The sequence below is a fragment of the Schistocerca americana genome, chromosome 8 (assembly GCF_021461395.2).
Source record: "Schistocerca americana isolate TAMUIC-IGC-003095 chromosome 8, iqSchAmer2.1, whole genome shotgun sequence".
NCBI lineage: Eukaryota > Metazoa > Arthropoda > Insecta > Orthoptera > Acrididae > Schistocerca > Schistocerca americana.
In genome coordinates this window covers 404,501,162-404,521,716 of record NC_060126.1, presented here as the reverse complement: position 1 = coordinate 404,521,716, position 20,555 = coordinate 404,501,162, and the positions used below count along the sequence as shown (strand labels likewise).

At 45.4% G+C, this 20,555-nt stretch overlaps 1 protein-coding gene across 3 annotated transcripts in view; it reads left to right on the top strand.

Moving 5' to 3' along the window:
* Positions 1-20,555, top strand: part of LOC124545286 (serine protease filzig-like) — a 362,293-nt gene that overhangs the window by 286,667 nt on the left and 55,071 nt on the right. For all 3 annotated transcript variants that reach the window (XM_047124172.1, XM_047124170.1, XM_047124171.1), the window contains exon 8: positions 5,670-5,840. In XM_047124172.1, coding sequence (XP_046980128.1) covers positions 5,670-5,840 — 171 coding nt within the window. The remainder of the gene's footprint in view (positions 1-5,669; positions 5,841-20,555) is intronic.

Genomic DNA, 20,555 nt, shown 5'->3' with positions numbered 1-20,555 from the left:
GAAAGAGCGTATTCCAGTCAACATTGTCAAAAGCTTTCTCTAAGACTACAAATGCTAGAAACGTAGGTTTGCCTTTCCTTAATCTAGCTTCTAAGATAAGCCGTAGGTCAGTATTGCCTCACATGTTCCAATATTTCTACGGAATCCAAACTGATGTTCCCCAAGGTTGGCTTCTACTAGTTTTTCCCTTCGTTTGTAAAGAATTCGCGTTAGTATTTTGCAGCCGTGACTTATTAAACTGATAGCTCTGTAATTTTCACATCTGTCAACACCTGCTTTCTTTGGGATTGTAATTACTATATTCTTCTTGAAGTCTGAGGGTATTTCGCCTGTCTCATACATCTTGCTCACCAGATGGCAGAGTTTTGTCAGGACTGGCTGTCCGAAGGCCGTCAGTAGTTCTAATGGAATGTTGTCTACTCCCGGGGCCTTGTTTCGACTCAGGTCTTTCAGTGCTCTGTCAAACTCTTCACGCAGTATCATATCTCCCATTTCTTCTTCATCTACATCCTCTTCTATTTCCATAATATTGTCCTCAAGTACATCGCCCTTGTATATACCCTCTATATACTACTTCCATCTTTCTGCTTTCCCTTCTTTGCTTAGAACTGGGTTTCCATCCCATCTGAGCTCTTGATATTCATACAAGTGGTTCTCTTTTCTCCAAAGGTCTCTTTAATTTTCCTGTAGGCAGTATCTGTCCAACCCCTAATGAGATAAGCCTCTACATCCTTACATTTACCCTTTATCCATCCCTGCTTAGCCATTTTGCACTTCCTGTCGATCTCATTTTTGAGACGTTGGTATTCTTTTTTGCCTGCATTTACTTCATTTACTGCATTTTTATATTTTCTCTTTCATCAATTAAATTCAATATTTCTTCTGTTACCCAAGCATTTCTACTAGCCTTCGTCTTTTTACCTACTTGATCCTCTGCTGCCTTCACTACTTCATCTCTCAAAGCTACCCATTCTTCTTCTACTGTATGTCTTTAACCCATTCCTGCCATTTGTTCCCTTACGCTCTCCCTGAAACTCTGTACAACCTCTGGTTGAGTCAGTTTATCCAGGTCCCATCTCCTTAAATTCCCACCTTTTTGCAGTTTCTTCAGTTTTAATCTACAGTTCATAACCAATAGATTCTGATCAGAGTCCACATCTGCCCCTGGAAATGTCTTACAATTTAAAACCTGGTTCCTAAATCTCAGTCTTACCATTATATAATGTATCTGAAACCTTCTAGTATCTCCAGGGTTCTTCCACGTATACAACCTTCTTTCATGATTCTTCATCCAACGAATCCTACTCCCGCTATACCACTTTCTGCTGCTGTTGATATTACCCTATTTCTAGATTAAGCCTCTTCATTTTTCTTTTAAGATTTTCTAGCTTCCCTATCACGTCCAAGCTTTTGACATTCCACGCTCCGATTCGTAGAACGTTATCCTTATGTTGGTTATTCAATCAGGGAGCGAAAGGGTATTTACAATATGTACAGAAACCAGATGGCAGTTATAGGAGTCGAGGGGCACGAGAGGGAAGCAGTGACTGGGAAGGGAGTGAGACAGGGTTGTAGCCCATCCCCGATATTATTCAATCTGTATATTAAGCAAGCAGTAAAGGAAACAAAAGAAAAATTCGGAGTAGGAGTTAAAATCCATGGAGAAGAAATAAAAACTCTGAGATTTGCCGATGACATTGTAATTCTGTGGAATTTAGTCGAATTAAATCAGGTGTTGCAGAGGGAATTAGATTAGTAAGTGAGACAATTAAGGCCGGCTGGTGTGGCCGTGCGGTTCTAAGCGCTTCAGTTTGGAACCGCGTGACCGCTACGGTCGCAGGTTCGAATCCTGCCTCGGGCATGGATGTGTGTGATGTCCTTAGGTTAGTTAGGTTTAAGTAGTTCTAAGTTCTAGGGGACTGATGACCTCAGAGGTTAAGTCCCATAGTGCTCAGAGCCTTTTGAACCATTTGAGACAATTAAAGTAGTAAATGAGTTTCGCTATTTGGGGATCAAAATAACTGATGATGGTTGAAGTAGAGAGGATATAAAATGCAGACTGCCAATGGCAAGGAAAGCGTTTGTGAAGAAGAGAAATTTGTTAACATCAAGTATAGATTTAAGTGTTAGGAAGTAGTTTCTGAGGGTATTTGTATGGAGTTTAGTCATGTATGGAAGTGAAACGTGGACGATAAATAGTTTACACAAGAAGAGAATAGAAGGTTTCAAATGTGGTCCTACAGAAGATTTCTGAATATTAGATGGGTAGATCATATAACTAATGAGAAGGTATTGAACAGAAATGAAGAGAAGGGAAATTTGTGGCACAACTTGACTGGAAGAAGGAATCGGTTGGTGGGACATGTTCTCTGGCGTCAAGGGATCACCAATTTAGTATTTGAGGGCAGTGTGAAGGGTAAAAATCGTAGAGGGAGACATATTAATACACTAAGGTTGTAGTAGGCACTGAGAGATGAAGAAGCTTGCACAGGATAGAGTAGCTTGGAGAAATGCAACAAACCAGTCTCTGTACTGAAGACCACAACAACAACAACAATTCTGAAGTCCTAAAATGCATCAATAATCGCTCAAAATCGTTTCTTATCTTGACTGGATGAACCTACTGCCTCTTATTTGTTCGACGTTTCCTTGGGCGTCTATAGAGGACCTGCCAAGCTAGCAATCATTGCACTCGTTTACTTAATTGTATGTCAAATGATGGACGAAGTTATGAAATTCTGCTACCTTTGAAGCAAAATAACACGTGAGACATAAGAGCAGACTAGCATAGGCAGTGAGAGAATTCCTGGCCAAGAGAATTCTACTAGTTTCAAACATCGGCCTTAATGTGAGAAAGAAATTTATGAGAATGCACGTTTGAAGCTCAGCATTGCAAGGTAGTGACCGATGGGCTGTAGGAAATCGAGAAAAGAAAAAAAAAGGAAAGAAACTAAGCATAGCGTTTGAGATGTAGCGCTATAGAAGAAATCTGAAAATTAATAGTACTGATAAAGAATGAGGAGGTTCTCCTCATAATTGGCGAAGAGAGGAGTTTTGTGTCGGCTCCCCAAACCCAAGGTCCTCGGCGGTACTCTTGGGGCAGTCACCACAAATTGTATAAAGCGTGGGTAGTGACCAGGATGTAGCTATGTCTGTTGGCCGAAAAATAATCAATGACAAGAATTGCGCCGGCTAGAATGAAGAGATAACTTATCTTTATTTCTGACGAAACGTGCACCAGCAATACAAGTCCAAGTAATATCCAAGAGTAATCCGCGTACTGAGCCTAGTCGAATACAATAGCAAATACCACACTGCAATGGCTCCGCTATAAACTCCACGAAATGCTAGCAGTAGACAATTGACAACAGACTGTCCGTCTCGCGGCCAGCGCTGCTCCTCATATGCAAAAGGCAGAGGACGCTGCGGACCCGAGCTCATCCATGGCGTGACCTCTTCCGTCGGCGGTAACGCCCTGAGACGCCGACGGCCGCGACAGGAACTGTGGCCAGCGATGTCACGGTCAGGGCGCGCGTGCGCGAGTTGGTTGGTTGGTTGGGTCCGTGGATACAACAAGGACACGGAAAGCACAGAAACGAACAGGGTGCAAGTGACGCTTTGACAGGAAGAGATTGCGACCTGAGGGAACTCGTGGCCGTCTGCAGCAAACAAATCAGAGGCCTGATAAATAATAATTAGCAAACTTTAAGAAAACGTGCAAATAAATGCGAAAGACTAACGTGCTCCTTTTGCTACAGCAGCATCCGCCCGGCAGCCGTGTAAAGGCCTGTTTGAACGAGCAAACTTGTTTGTCAGATTCGTTGTTTCCTATCCACGTGTTTGGCCAAACAAGCGCGCGACGTACAAAATCTGTCAAATGTAACCTCACTTTTGAAGCAGCTGTTCGCTGTCGGGAAGTATTTTGCCACTGGTGAGAACGACTACCAATGCATACAAAGCATTTACTGCATTGACTTTAGCACGGTGAAAAAAAAAAAAAAACAAAAAAAAAAAAAAACAAGCAAGACACTACTCCAGGGAATGGTAATCATACTAATCTAATGAAAGTTCATGAAAGTACCATAACGTGGCAACATGTACAGTGTCCGTGGAGGAACTGGAGAGCTTCGTTCCTTTTTTATTTTTTATTTTTTTAATTGCATTCCTGCCTGCATGTTGTGTGTGGAACATTTATTCTGTTCTTTCGTCTTATTGCGTAATATGTGGCTGAAGAAAACGCAACACCTCTGCCATTTTGATAATCCATATAGGCCGATTCTTTTCATCGCAAATTCCAGAATTGTGGAAACTCATGGTGTAAGTAGGGTGTTTAGGTTTTATGTTGGTAACGTCACGTAGCGCTCTGTATGAAAATGACTGACTGTGCTGTCTGCAGTTTGTGGCTGGTTTGCATTGTTGAAATATTTACCATTGTAGTGTTGGGCAGTTGGATGTGAACAGCGCGTAGCGCTGCGCAGTTGGAGGTGAGCCGCCAGCAGTGGTGGATGTGGGGAGAGAGATGGCAGAATTTTAAGAGCGGACGATCTGGACGTGTGTATGCCAGAAAGAGTAAATTTGTAACACTGGATATTATGACTTTTGAACATTATTAAGGTAAATACATTGTTTGTTCTCTATCAAAATCTTTGATTTGATGACTATGCCTATCAGTAGTTAGTGCCATCAGTAGTTAGAATCTTTTATTTAGCTGCCGGTATTAGCGCTCGCTGTTCTAATGGTTGTAATGGCTCTGAGCACTATGGGACTTAACATCTGTGGTCATCAGTCCCGTAGAACTTAGAACTACTTAAACCTAACTAACCTAAGGACATCACACACATCCATGCCCGAGGCAGGATTCGAACCTGCGCTCGCTGTATTGCAGTAGTTTGAGAACGAAGATTTTTGTGAGGTAAGTGATTCATGAAAGGTATAGGTTATTGTTAGTCAGGGCCATTCTTTTCTAGGGATTATTGAAAGTCAGATTGCGTTGCCCTAAAAAAGTATCGGTGTCAGTTTAGTGATGATGAGAATAAGTAAAGAGAGAAATGTCTGAGTACGTTCAGTTTTGCTCAGCTGTTTGAAAATCAAATAACGTAAGGGGTTTGTCAGCACAGTAATTATTTAATTTTTCTAAGAGGACGTTTCAATGGTACAGTGAGAAATACTCTTTCTAGCTAAACATACGCTCCTAAACATCAGCACTAACAATGAGCATCATCTTGTGAAACTTCCTGGCAGATTAAAACTGTGTGCCCGACCGAGACTCGAACTCGGGACCTTTGCCTTTCGCGGGCATGTGCTCTACTGGCAGAAGTAAAGCTGTGAGTACCGGGCGTGAGTCGTGCTTCGGTAGCTCCGTCGGTAGAGCACTTGCCCGCGAAAGGCAAAGGTCCCGAGTTCGAGTCTCGGTCGGGCACGCAGTTTTAATCTGCCAGGAAGTTTCATATCAGCGCACACTCCGCTGCAGAGTGAAAATATCATTCTGGATCATCTTGTGAAATTTTACATCAATCAGAGTGTCTCTATGACATGTCAAACATCGACTGTTTGACAAACACGTGAAACAAAGCCAAATATTTGACAGAGCTAGTGAAGTTTGACAAACTGTTTGCCACTTTACACGCGCCCCCGTGGTGAACGTGGCCCGCCTCCGCTGTGTGGTGCAGGCTCGGTGCGCTGCGGCACGGTGACGACGCAGGCGACGCCGCTGGTGACGAACGGCCAGCGCACGACGCGCGGCCAGTGGCCGTGGCACGCGGCGCTCTACCAGTCCAAGAACATCGACCTCAGCTACAAGTGCGGCGGCTCCCTCATCAGCCGCAGCACCGTCGTCACAGGTAGGCCAAACGTTTGTAGCACAAACTCAGGAAAAAAATATTACATGCACTACAACTCTTACAAACTTTCAAAATACTCTTCACAAGCACACATTTTTCCACCTTTAAAACCACTTCAAAAATGTCAGTCCCCGCTTCTTTAGGAAAGTCACAGAGCACTAATGTACGCTGAGATACACTCTAACATTCTGCATAGTGTCTGTTTGTTCTATATGGTGTCTCCCTACCACTCTCGCGCAACGACGCTCTGAGCGTGTTTTTTAGGGAATTGACTAGTTTGAACCTGGGACCTGTTGCTGGTAAGGAGACACCAGACCACACATGACATGTAGAATTCAGAAGAGTTCAGTGAGACTAGCAATGATATAACCAAATACTTAATGATTTCAGCGTCAGCTCCACTGCACTCCCTGTAAAAGAGTCTAAATACTAACTAAATTTAGTGGAAGGGGTTCAAGGCTTTCCTACTTTTAGTTAGCTGGTAAAATAACGTCGAAAAAGCAGTTAAGTTTAACATTAGAAATTTTATTCTACTCACAAAACATTGTTTATAAATTGCACTATTGATAAAAGGAAATATTTTAATACAGGATGATAAAAACCAACTGCGTTCAACAAAAATGTGAACAAATATTCCCTGAATGGGTTTCCAAGTTCTACAATGGATCGAAGGATGACCTATGCCGTATCACATCTACGTTAAATTAAATTTCATAAAAGAGAAAAGTATCAAAAATGGTCTACAGTAACTCTCAATTATCTTTAATTACTTATTTAACTTGTCGTAAATTACAGTGGCTGATGTGGCTTCTCAATAATTATACAACAGAAAAATCATCGCATTTCAGATTTTAACTTCAAGTAGCAAATGTGGACACCATGAGATTTAATTGACGATCGACACTAGTATTACGTAGAAAGGGGATGTAACATATGAGACTTCTGCAGTTCTGAGTGAAGCCTTATGCGCTCTTATGCGGCATCACGTGCGTTCATTACCTTGTCGGTGGTTAGGCAGCGTCAGGGGGCGGTGGGCGGCACAGCAACACGCTCCTCGCCATCTCGGAAGCAACTCCTCTCTAACCACTCTTTACTACAATTTACCGAAGCTGGTTTAAGAAAAAGGTATCTGGCTGTGTTTTCAACTGACCAGTCAGGGTCTCAATGTTAACCTTAAGCTCCGCCTACAAAAATTCTGTCCATCCAATGAGAAACCTTATACTTTTCGTGGTGGGGCAATGTTTTTAACGTTTGCAACGTAACAGAGACGCGTGTAGTCTCACGCTAAAACTTGCAACTGGTGTGGCCCTTTTAGTGTTATCATAAGATCTATACTGTTCTTCTGGAGGACTCTATCTTTTAACATGGGCTGGGGGTGGTCTTGGCGGTCGGCTGGCGACGTGGGTGCCCGTCCCTTATCATAGGGCCTTCTAGCTTAACACGGTTCTGCTCTCGGCTTCTGTTCTCGTTTCTCCCCTCTGAACTGCGTGTGTTTCACGGTGGGAAGGTATGACATGCATTTAGACGTTCTTGTGTTAGTCTGTGGTATTCCATTTGCTCACTCGTTGATCCTATTACTTTAGTTAATTTAATGTCAGGATTTATTCGGAGCTATGTAACATACTGCCGGATTTCCTATCATGTCAGGGTTTTCATGGAAGGTGTTGGATTTGCCTGACACCTTACAACACTCTTCGTCGGATGGAAAATGTTCGCAGCCCACGAATTTTTATCCTTCTTTGGGATCAGGGAGAAGTCACATGGAGCCATGGCACGAGAATAGGGTTGGTGCAGTAGCACTCGCACTTTTCCCTTCTCCAAGAAATACACTACTCTGGCAGCCGTGTGCACTGAGGCATTGTAGCGAGGCAGAAGAAGGTGACCACTCTTCGACTTTGGGTGCTGTAGTCTCCATGTGGCGATCACTTTCGGCAGGAATTCAGTTATGTACCCATCAGCATTGACTGTGCAACGTGTTTCAGAGATCACAGAGGACAGATGACCCGTCTTCCTGAAGAAAATGGCCACCATCTTCTTTCCATGCTCCCACTTCTCCGAACTTTCACGGATGACTCCTCACCAGGAAAGCCCCATACCGAAGACCGCTTCTTCGTTTTGGTGTCGTAGTGGTACACCCTTTTTCGCCACCTGTGGTGATACGGCGTCTTTGGACCACCCTTTGTCAAACGTTTCAGAATAAAATTACGTTAATCCATCGTTACGTAGTTTTCGGCTTGTCAGGGAATGTGGCACCCAGTGGTTATGCGTAAGAGATCGTGAATGATTATCTGCGTCACAGTTGAACTAATATTTAACAGAGAAGTTGCAGCATTAGAAAACTGCAGCGAAATGCAGGAAGATCTGCAACGGGTAGGCACTTGGTGCAGGGAGTGGCAACTGACCCTTAACATAGACAAATGTAATGCATTGCGAATACATAGAAATAAGGATCCTTTATTGTATGATTATATGATAGCGGAACAAACACTGGTAGCAGTTACTTCTGTAAAATATCTGGGAATATGCGTACGGAACGATTTGAACTGGAATTATCATATAACATTAATTTTTGGTAAGGCGAGTGCCAGGTTGAGATTCATTGGGAGAGTCCTTAGAAAATGTAGTCCATCAACAAAGGAGGTGGCTTACAAAACACTCGTTCGACCTATACTTGAGTATTGCTCATCAGTGTGGGATCCGTACCAGATCGGGTTGACGGAGGAGATAGAGAAGATCCAAAGAAGAGCGGCGCGTTTCGTCACAGAGTTATTTGGTAACCGTGATAGCGTCACGTAGATGTTTAACAAACTCAAGTGGCAGACTCTGCAAGAGAGGCGCTCTGCATCGCGGTGTAGCTTGCTCGCCAGGTTTCGAGAGGGTGCGTTTCTGGATGAGGTATCGAATATATTGCTTCCCCCTACTTATACCTCCCGAGGAGATCACGAATATAAAATTAGAGAGATTCGAGCGCGCACGGAGGCTTTCCGGCAGTCGTTCTTCCCGCGAACCATAGGCGACTGGAACAGGAAAGGGAAGTAATGACAGTGGCACGTAAAGTGCCCTCCGCCACACACCGTTGGGTGGCTTGCGGAACATAGATGTAGACGTAGATGCAGAATATTTAGCGTCCCTTAAATGTCACAAAATATGAGATGAGGACCATCTTCGTTGATATTCCTCACACTTTCTTAGGTCACTGCCGTTGCTGGGCGACCGGTATGAGACACGTCTTCAACAGACTCTCGACCCCTTGAAAATTCACGAAATAAATTTTCAGTGGTTGTCCTAGAAGTGGCAGACTCACTAAAAATAAGTATTAGAGAAGAAAGGCATTATTCTGCATTTAACTCGTTTTTGTAGTCATAATAAATCATTGCGCGAGAATCACGGCGCGACAGATCTATCTTGCTCTGTGCCAGACCGAGCACTACTTGCGTCTTCCCTCAACGTTCGCAGCGCTGTTTGAAATGCAGTAGTGGGAGAACTGCCGCGTGCGCTCTCCAAGGTCGAAAAACAACACTCTTTCAAACTCAAACAATCCCTTTGCCATCAGACTTCCGGTTTAAGATCTGCCAAAAGCTTTCGGCAATAGCCCTCGTCGTAATGCAGCCAGCAGTCAGTAACGTCTAGATTGCCTTCAGGTCCTTATTACCCAAGCGAAATGAACCTGGGCAGCGAGGCAGCAAAGTCATTTTCACGTCCGATAAACAAGAAAGGAGATGTACGACGTCTTCCGCGTCCGGCCATCCTGATTTAGGTTTTCCGTGATTTCCCCAAATCGCTCCAGGCAAATGCCGGGATGGTTCCTTTCAAAGGGGACGGCCGACTTCCTTCCCCGTCCTTCCCTAATCCGATGAGACCGATGACCTCGCCGTTTGGTCTCTTCCCCCAAACAATCCAATCCAATCCAACACGAAGTCAGAAAGCAATACCTCCTATTTTTTTTATTTTCGTTGTGGAAGAAATACTTTGCGAATGCCCGCATCTCGTGGTCGTGCGGTAGCGTTCTCGCTTCCCACGCCCGGGTTCCCGGGTTCGATTCCCGGCGGGGTCAGGGATTTTCTCTGCCTCGTGATGGCTGGGTGTTGTGTGCTGTCCTTAGGTTAGTTAGGTTTAAGTAGTTCTAAGTTCTAGGGGACTGATGACCATAGATGTTAAGTCCCATAGTGCTCAGAGCCATTTGAACTTTGCGAATGCAGTTAGTAATAAAACAGTAATCAGTTAAAACGTCATGCATGGTGCCGAGTTTTTCGGCTTGTGTAACTTCAAGCGGGTGTTCATTGAGAAAAATAATCAAAAAGGTCTGAAACTATGAGTAAAGTTTTTTGGAAGTCGCTAAGTGCTATAATTCTCGAATACTAGATGAATATAGTCTCGATAATTTCCGTGTAGTGAGCTATGCTGCCTCAAGGCACACAAAGTTTCTAACTTTAATACTTAATGAGTGTATTATAACATCATTTTTCAATTTTTTAATTCCGTGATATACGAAAATCAAATTTTTGTTGCCCCTAAATAGAATAGACAAAGCATAGAACAGACATCCTGAATAAACACACAGCACCTGGGATCAGGTCATCAGGTGACCGTTTTAGCCATTTATTAATATTCATTCCATCTGAAATAATTGGACTAGGCCAAAAAAGTGAGAAATTAAAGAAGCTACTGCGAACTTTATCCTACAGAACTGGCCTCAAGCAGTGATTCATACAAAGTGGGTAGCCGAAGAAATGTAGATCCGTGAAGGATTGAAATAGGAACAAACTGAAGAAACAGCGATTTGTCAGCACCACTTCAGAATCTGAGTAAGAGAATGGCGATGCTTCTTCCCATGAATTCGCACCATTTACACCATAATCGTTTTTCTAAAATAGTAGCCTTTTCCCTGTGGCTTCATCGTGTTTCCATTCGACAAATATATTGAACACACCTCCTCCTCCCCTTTTCTTTGTCCATTTCCTCCACTCCCTCAGTCTGTCCATCCCACCCTCTATCCATCTCAAACTGTCTCCAGCCATTCTCATTGGCACTTTTGCTGACTGATACTGCCTCGATACAACATGCCTGTCGTCCAGGGCAGCTTATTCGCCAGGGTCTGAGAAAACACGTTTTGCCCTCTCTCTGTTCCTACTGGAGTTACAAACTTGTAAACACAACAATGCTGATACTTCTGAGGCCTGCTTTTTCTGTGACAGATTTGGTTGAAATCAATCAAGGGTTTGCGAGGTATCCTGGACACACAGTAAATTCTACTTTATATACAGATCTATTGATGTCATTGCCCTGTTGAATGTAGTCATTTGTTTATTACTTTTCTTCACTATCTATGTATCTACCGCTTGAGCCATGTCCCGCAGTTACCCAGGGTCAGCCATCGTTAATCGGATTTGGCATGTTAATGTTTAAGGGGTGGGCGGATGCCCTTCCTGCCGCCACCCCGTACCTCCCGGGACGGAATTAGTGTACCCCAACTGTCTGCGGCAGGTGTAATTTATGGATTAGAGCGAAAGTGTTCAGATGTCTGCGAACCGTGTAACTGAGGCGGAACATGGGGACCAGCACGGTATTCACCTACTGGGATGTGGAAAACCGCCTAAAAAACATATCCAGGCTGGCCAGCACAGTGGGCCTCGTCGTTAATCCGCTGGGCGGATTCGATCCGCGGCCAGCGCGCCAATCCGAGTCCATGAAGCAGCGCGTTAGCGCTCTCGGTTACCCTGGCGGGTACTTAACAGTTCTTCACTAACGTTTGGTAAAAGACAGTGTGGCTAGAGACGCGGCATAACCCAGACATGGCCAGCTCTGTGCAGTTGTGTGTGGCCAAATACATACAAGTTTGAGCTATGCAGCTTCTGTTAAGCTTCTTAGCAACAAAGTAGAGAATGTACAACTAAGGCCCATTTCAGGCTAATGACATAAGCATGAGGAATGAGAAGATATACCATAAGGATATGCCGACAGAGTTGCCAGTCTTATTCTTGCTACTGTGTCCTAAATTTCTCTTCGTAGGCTGAATGAGCCTAACATACAATGTCACACCCGCGCTATGAGGACAGCGAGCGAGGCAAAACAGAAGGTGCCGATCAGCCTGTGCCATCCTGCCTCGCCCCCAACTCGCTCGAGTGGCGCTCCTGCCCATGTTGAGATACGCATGTGCGAACGAGAGTTAGTCTGCGTTGCGCCTTCGCGAGAAAAGCGTTTTCTGTGGATAAACCAGCTGATGTTCAAACCCGGGAGCAAGCAGCAGAAACTATAGGTGTTTTGCATAGAAAAAACGTGAAATTAGACGACAGCAATTTCTTTCAAATTCTAAAGGTGGCAGGGGTAAAATACAGGGAGCGAAAGGCTATTTACAATTTGTACAGAAACCAGATGGCAGTTATAAGAGTCGAGGGACATGAAAGGGAAGCAGTGGTTGGGAAGGGAGTAAGACAGGGTTGTAGCCTCTCCCCGATGTTGTTCAACCTGTATATTGAGCAAGCAGTAAAGGAAACAAAAGAAAAATTCGGAGTAGGTATTAAAATTCATGGAGAAGAAATAAAAACTTTGAGGTTCGCCGATGACATTGTAATTCTGTCAGAGACAGCAAAGGACTTGGAAGAGCAGTTGAATGGAATGGACAGTGTCTTGAAAGGAGGATATAAGATGAACATCAACAAAAGCAAAACAAGGATAATGGAATTTAGTCTAATTAAGTCGGGTGATGCTGAGGGAATTAGATTAGGAAATGAGGCACTTAAAGTAGTAAAGGAGTTTTGCTATTTGGGGAGCAAAATAACTGATGATGGTCGAAGTAGAGAGGATATAAAATGTAGGCTGGCAATGGCAAGGAAAGCGTTTCTGAAGAAGAGAAATTTGTTAACATCCAGTATAGATTTAAGTGTCAGGACGTCATTTCTGATAGTATTCGTATGGAGTGTAGCCATGTATGGAAGTGAAACATGGACGATAAATAGTTTGGACAAGAAGAGAATAGAAGCTTTCGAAATGTGGTGCTACAGAAGAATGCTGAAGATTAGATGGGTAGATCACATAACTAATGAGGAAGTATTGAATAGGATTGGGGAGAAGAGAAGTTTGTGGCACAACTTGACCAGAAGAAGGGATCGGTTGGTAGGACATGTTCTGAGGCATCAAGGGATCACCAATTTAGTATTGGAGGGCAGCGTGGAGGGTAAAAATCGTAGAGGGAGACCAAGAGATGAATACACTAAGCAGATTCAGAAGAATGTAGGTTGCAGTAGGTACTGGGAGATGAAAAAGCTTGCACAGGATAGAGTAGCATGGAGAGCTGCATCAAACCAGTCTCAGGACTGAAGACCACAACAACAAACAACAACAACAATTTCTTTGATCAGTAATATGTAAAACGTGGTCAGCTTATTTCAGATCACACAATAATGAAGAATTTTATTCGGAGGTATTGATATTGCCAGAATATTGCTGTGTCATTCCAGGCTATAATACCGACGTCTAAATGATGCCCAGTGGACAAAGGGATGCAATACACCCCAAACCAACACAGTCGCAAAGATGATGTTACTGTTGTGTAACTTAAAATTGTACTGTCAAGAGTTCTACGACATAATTTATGAGAACTATAACTTTCTTGATTAAAGTGAATTCAAATGAGAAATATTTTCACTTAACTACAGATTAATATTTCTTTACAGGTCTAACTGAAGTAACTGAAGTTACTGAATATATTTTCGTTTTCTGTCCCAGAAGAACAGATAATTGTTTCTTTTGAAATTTCCTGGCAGATTAAAACTCTGTGCGAAGGTCCCAAGTTCGAGTCTCGGTCCGGCACACAGTTTTAGTCTGCCAGTAAGTTTCATATCAGTGCACACTCCGCTGCGGAGTGAAAATTTCATTCTGGATACATCCCCCAGGCTGTGGCAAAGCCATGTCTGCGCAGTATCCTTTCTTCCAGGAGTGCTAGTTCTGCAAGTTTCGCAGGAGAGCTTCTGTGAAGTTTGGAAGGTAGGAGACGAGGTACTGGCAGAAGTAAAGCTGTGGGGACGGGTCGTGAATCGTGCTTGGATAGCTCAGTCAGCCTTCAGCGGCGCAGCGGTTGGGACGGTGTTTACGTCCCTGCCGCACGTGTGCGCTAGAAGTGTTTACGTTAAGTGTGTAGCGCTGTGCGATGAGATACATAGAACGAATCATGACCTTGTCGTTTTGCAAATCGACACTAAAATTTAGTTTTGTTAACGAATATGCTCGATCGAAGGCTTACGAGATAGAACGTTATTTACGGGACGAAATAAAAAATCGAACTTGACGTTCTAGTTGGAATACACTTATCTATAGTCAGCAGCGTGGTCTGTCAAGCCCATCAATCAAGCGGAATGTTACGAACTACTACTCCGACGCCGACAAGGGCTTCGTTTCTGTCATTCGGACGGGAATGTTGGAGCGGTTACAGTTGAACACGCCGGCATGGGACTATGAAGGACCCTCGTCTTTGAGCTTCCATTCGAAGTGCCAGAAGAATTGGTGACAGACGCCTTCCGTCCTTGCGGAACGGTCCTATCCCATATGGCTGAAAAATGGGCGAGTTTCAAAACCTATCCTGTCCCCAGAGGCGTCAGACAAATACGGATAGAACTCCGAAAACATGTTGCATCATACTTGTACATTCCTGGTTGTAGGGCGATTATCATCTACGACGGTAAACCAAGGAGAGGTGTGAGAAGGAGGGATACATACTTTCTGAGTGTATTCAATGAAGGTTGTTGCAGCTGCCAAGGGATGAGCCACCCCTCACACCGCATCCGACTGTGCTCCCCATGACCGACGTTATAACATTACGCGATGACGTAGGCCGCGAGACAGAAACGTACCGGAACGTACAGACAGAGGCAGAACGTGGCGAGCAACGGAAGGCCGACGTTGCGCTGGATCGCCTGCAGCAGTCACAGGACGCCCTCTCTTCGGTGACGCTCGCGGCCCCTTCAGGTAAGCCACTTACAGACGTCGATAATTCGACGGCGCACGATTCCGACGTCACCCACGACCAACCAGAGGCCATGCTGACCTCTGATTCCGAAGCTCGGCAACGGAAACAGCGATCACCAAAACGCTGGAAGAAGCGCCGCCTCACGGTGGAGGACGACTAATCTGATCCAGCAAGCAATTCTGAGACGTTTTCAGGTACAGAGCATACGACTATGGATACAGAACTGCCTAGCGTGGATGCAAGGGCGGCCAGCAGGACGGCGAACGACCCTCCGATAACGATGCTGCAGAAACAGCGGAGGAGTTCGATCGACGGCAACAAGCTACTGAGGAGGCTACGGTGCCTATAACGCATGACGACGATGGAACGCTAGGGGACTGGTCAGGGGACCAACCCCCTAGGGGCACAGATGATGCTGGATGAACTGATCCCACACACTCTCCGGGTGTAGGACCGGAAGAGTGCACGGAGTAACGGCAGACCATATGAGGGGACGGCGGGGGACTTGAGAAAGAAAGCAGCTTTTGTACGGAAGAATTAGTGACCGTAAGGTGCCTTATCTGACAGCCATGCAACAAGCTTATCGGATAGGGTCTCTTAACATCAATAGCATTGGGACGCCGGTCAAAACCAAGATGCTCAGTGACATGATATAGACTGCAGAGTTAGACATAGCGCTATTACAGGAAGTTTGGGTGCTTCTCCCCTCGGACTTTTCCGGTTACGATATTTACTGTTGCCCGTGCAACGGGAGAGGCATTGGCACTGCGATACTATTGAAGGAAGGAATACGTGCAGGCGAAGTAGAGTATTTGCCTTCTGCCCGTGGTATGGCTGTGACCATAGGTGAAAAACGTTTGATCAATATATACGCAACGTCAGCCTCGGATAAGAGGAGGGACAGTGCCGATTTTTACGCCCATGAGGTTACACCGTTGTTCCGGGGACGATACGATGCTTGCATACTCGGTGGAGATTTTAATTGTGTGCTCGACAGAAAGGGTCAACATCCTAACTATACTCCCAGCCAAGAACTTCGGGAGCCGGTCAGCGGTATGGAATTAGTTTGTACATGGGACCTGAAGTATGGCAACCAGCCAGGATATACATTTTTTACGAGCCGTTTGGGTCGGACCTACGTTTCAAGGGCGTTAGCGACGTCGACGGTGGACGCAGAAATTTGGCTGACCGCGTTTACAGACCATGAGGAATATATTTGCACGATTAACCTTGATAGACAGCAGGTATGGAGACGGAGCGGTAACTGGAAGATGAACGTCTCCCACCTGCATGGTGCAGAATGCCGACGCATGGTGGAGGAGGCGTCGCATGGCTGCCTCCGTCGACGAAATTCTTACGGGTTCTGTACTACAGTAGGGGACCGAGTGCACGGAGCCAGCTTTACGGAGGACGTTAATAGGTTATGGGAAGGAGGTTTCTCTATGGCAGCGCACGACCACTGAGTTTTACTTCACGGCTCTCCGGGAACTGTTAGCTCAACCACCTACGCCAGAACGCCAGACGGCCGTCCACCGAGTTAAGGCGAAGCTGGTACAACTTGCGACGCAGAGGATGGCAGGTACGATGATACGCGCGAGGTCGCAGGATTTCCTGCCCAACGAGATTCCCTCGATGCATTATGTGATAAAGGAAAGACGAAGAGGACGCAGGAATTTAATACATGAGATCGATCCCGGCGATGGCCGTCGCTTTTCAACACAAAGGGGAATAGCACAGTCCTTCGCGGATCATTTGAGCTGATTCTATGACAGCGACGGGGAGGGTCAGAGGGAGCTGAAGAACGTCCTGGAAAAGATTCCAGGCGCGAAGCGTGTGAACGGGGAAGCGGACGTGTTACCTGAAATTACGTCTGAACCTATTGAACGTACTGGATTAATGGCGATACTTGCAAGATGGACACACAAAACTGTTGCGGCTACGAAAGTACAAGGACTGGTATGGCAATTTCGTGCGCACGGTTCTTGCGGACCCGCCATACACTTGGGGTGTGCCGAGTGCACACAGATGAGCGGCTGTGCTGTCGCTGTGAAACCGACCAAATAAAGCGATCAGCTAAGGAAAACTACGCGAGTATGCAAACTAGGAAGAGCTAACACTCGCACAGTTAGCAATGGAATGTTTCTTAGAATTTTGTTTTAAAATCTATAAATACTTTTTTTTAAAAGGGTGCCAGAGGTGGCCCCAGTTTGACATTGTTGTTATTTCGTGCTGCACGATAGGACGTACTATGGTCTTGTGAATAATAAAGCTTTCTGTTTCTCCTACCTTCCTTTAAAAAAAAATGGTAGAGCACTTGCCCGCGAAAGGCAAAGGTCACGAGTTCGAGTCTTGTTCCGGCACACAGTATTAATCTGCCAGGAAGTTTCATATCAGCGGACACTCCGCTGCAGAATGAAAATTTCATTCTGGAAACATCCTCCAGGCTGTGGCAAAGCTATGTCTCCGCAATATCCTTTCTTCCAGGAGTGCTAGTTGTGCAGGTTTCGCAGGAAAGCTCCTGTGAAGTTTAGAAGGTAAGCGACGAGGTACTGGCGGAAGTAAGGCTGTGAGGGCGAGTTGTGAACCGTGCTTGGGTAGCTCACTGGTTGAAGGGACACGTAGTATTTTACCTATTGTCCAGTAAAGAAAGGAGCGAAAGAGAGTTTTGGACGTACAGCTCCGACCAGCGTCAGAAGCTACTACGCATCAACAATTACTATGATACATACGCAAACTTTCTCAGAAGAACCGTCAGGTGAACTCCAATTTTCGATTATGCGATTCAGAACATGGAGAAACGAGATACAATCTGATCTTTCAGAAACACGTACGATCAAATGACCAACAACACTTTCTGGTCTACATTTCGGTTTCTTCTAAAATGTCAAGGGACCTGTAATTAATTTAAGTTTGTTTTATTACTTTTAAATATCAGTTGAAAACTACACTACTGGCCATTAAAATTGCTACACCACGAAGATGACGTGCTACAGACGCGAAATTTAACCGACAGGAAGAAGATGCTGTGATATGCAAATTATTAGCTTTTCAGAGCATTCACGCAAGGTTGGCGCCGGTGGCGACACCTACAACGTGCTGACATGAAGAAAGTTTCCAACCGATTTCTCATACGCAAACAGCAGTTGACCGGCGTTGCCAGGTGAAACGTTGTTGTGATGCCTCGTGTAAGGAGAAAGTTTCCGACTTTGATAAAGGTCGGATTGAAGCCTATCGCGATTGTGGTTTATCGTATCGCGACATTGCTGCTCGCGTTGGTCGAGATCCAATGACCGTTAGCAGAATATGGGATCGGTGGGTTCAGAAGGGATGCTGGATGCCAATGGCCTCGTATCACTTGCAGTCGAGATGACAGGCATCTTCTCCGCATGGCTGTAACCGATCCTGCAGCCTAGTCTCGGTCCCTGAGTCAACAGATGGGGACGTTTGCAAGACAACAACCATCTGCACGAACAGTTCGACGACGTTTGCAGCAGCATGGACTATCAGCTCGGAGACCATGGTTGCGGTTACCCTTGACGCTGCATCTCAAAAAAAAATAAAAGAATAAAAAAAATGGTAGAGCACTTGCCTGCAGAGGCAAAGGTCCCGAGTTCAAGTCCCGGTCCGGCACACAGTTTTAATCTGCCAGGAAGTTTCATATCAGCGCACATTCCGCTGCAGAGTGAAAATTTCATTATGGAATTGTTTATTTTGTTTAATGAAGAAGTTGTAGTTTATATTGACGTCAGATTATCTTAGGAAGAGGACACTTAGTTGCTATCATAACTGCCAAATTAAAAGACTGTTTCCCGAGGTTTTTCTAGTTTAAGTTTGATCTCACAAAAAACTGATTGATTATTAACAGAGGAGAAGTTGTAAAAACGGGTACCCGTGTAAATGGTGCCAGCGCTCCTCGAAGCGGTATGGGAGGTGCTGCAGGCTGATGGCCAGGACTATAAACGATAGCACTTGGTGATGAAAGGAACCCGTTAGCAGCTGCAAGTCTTCTTTCAAGTAGCGTGGAAGCAACGTCGGCTACTGCGAATTGTGTTTGTTTTAGATACAACTCCTTGGCAGACATGTGAAATCATATCATTTTGATGTCCTTATTGTCAGTTTCAAATAAAGTCACAGTGATGTCCAGAAAGCACAGTCCTAAGACACTTTTAGAAACACGTCTTCATACACACATCAAAAAAAGTTTTGCATCACCCCAGTTCCCAGGACTCCTGAAGATAGACGTTGACTGTGGATATTGTATCACAGATACAGTCCCTTTGACTGTTCAGAGATGTCACTAAACCCGCTCAAAGATGTAAACAACCATACATGAGCAGCGCCCATTAGACAGAAGGGTCCGACAGCCGATCAGTTCCAGTCATTCCACCAGGAAGGACGTGCACGGCTCGTGTTGTCTGTAGTTCAGCCGTGCCTAGACGGTCAATACCGCGCCCGCATTGTTACTTTGTGCCAGGAAGGGCTCTCAACGAGGGAAGTGTCCAGGCGTCTCGGAGTGAACCAAAGCAATGTTATTCGGACATGGAGGAGATACAGAGAGACAGGAACTGTCGATTACATGCCTCCCTCAGGCCGCCCAAGGGCTACAACCGCAGTGAATGACCGCTACCTACGCATTATGACTCGGAGGAGCCCTGACAGCAAGGCCACCATGTTGGATAATGTTTTTCGTGTAGCCACAGGACGTCGTGTTAAAACTCAAATTGTGCGCAATAGGCTGCATGATAGGCGACTTCACTCCCGACGTCCCTGGCGAGGTCCAACTTTGCAACCACGACACCATGCAGCGCGGTACAGATGGGCCCAACAACATGTCGAATGGACCGCTCAGGATTGGCGTCACGTTCTCTTCACCGATGAGTTTCGCATATGCCTTCAACCAGACAATCGTCGGAGACGTGTTTGGATGCAACCCGGTCAGGCTGAACGCCTTAGACATACTGTCCAGCGAGTGCAGCAAGGTGGAGGTTCCCTGCTGTTTTGGGGTGGCATTATGTGGGGCCGACTTACGCCGCTGGTGGTCATGGAAGGCGCCGCAACGGCGAAACGTGAATGCCATCCTCCGACCGATAGTGGAACCATATCTCCGCAGCATACGGGCAAAGCATTCGTCTTCATGGACGACAATTCATCGTACACATCTTGTGAATCACTTCGTTCAGGATAACGACTTCGCTCGGCTAGAGTGGTCAGCATGTTCTCCAGACATGAGCAGTATCGAACATGGCTGGGATAGATTGAAAATGGCTGTTTATGGACGACATGATCCACCAACTCCTCTAAGGGATCTACGCCGAATCGCCGTTGAGGGGTGGGACAATCTGGACCAGCAGTGCCTTGATGAACTTGTGGATAGTATGCCACGACGAATACAGGCATGCATCAACGCAAGAGGATGAGCTACTGGGTGTTAGAGGTACCGGTGTGTACAGCAGTCTGGATCACCACCTTTGAAGGTTTCGCTGTGTGGTGGCACAAGATGCAATGTGCGGTTTTCATGAGCAATAACAAGGGCGGAAATGATGTTCATGTTGATCTCTATTCCAATTTTCTCTACAAGCTCTGGAACTCTCGGAACCTAGCTTAGGTGGGGTCCCTCATTTAAACACCGTAGTACTGCCTGGGGACTTCATATGCATCTCTGTGTTAGACATACTTCCTGTCCACGTCGTTAAGAAGAGAACCACCACACAGGGACGCAAAGCAGCAAGCACCAGCCTCATCACTGGACGCCA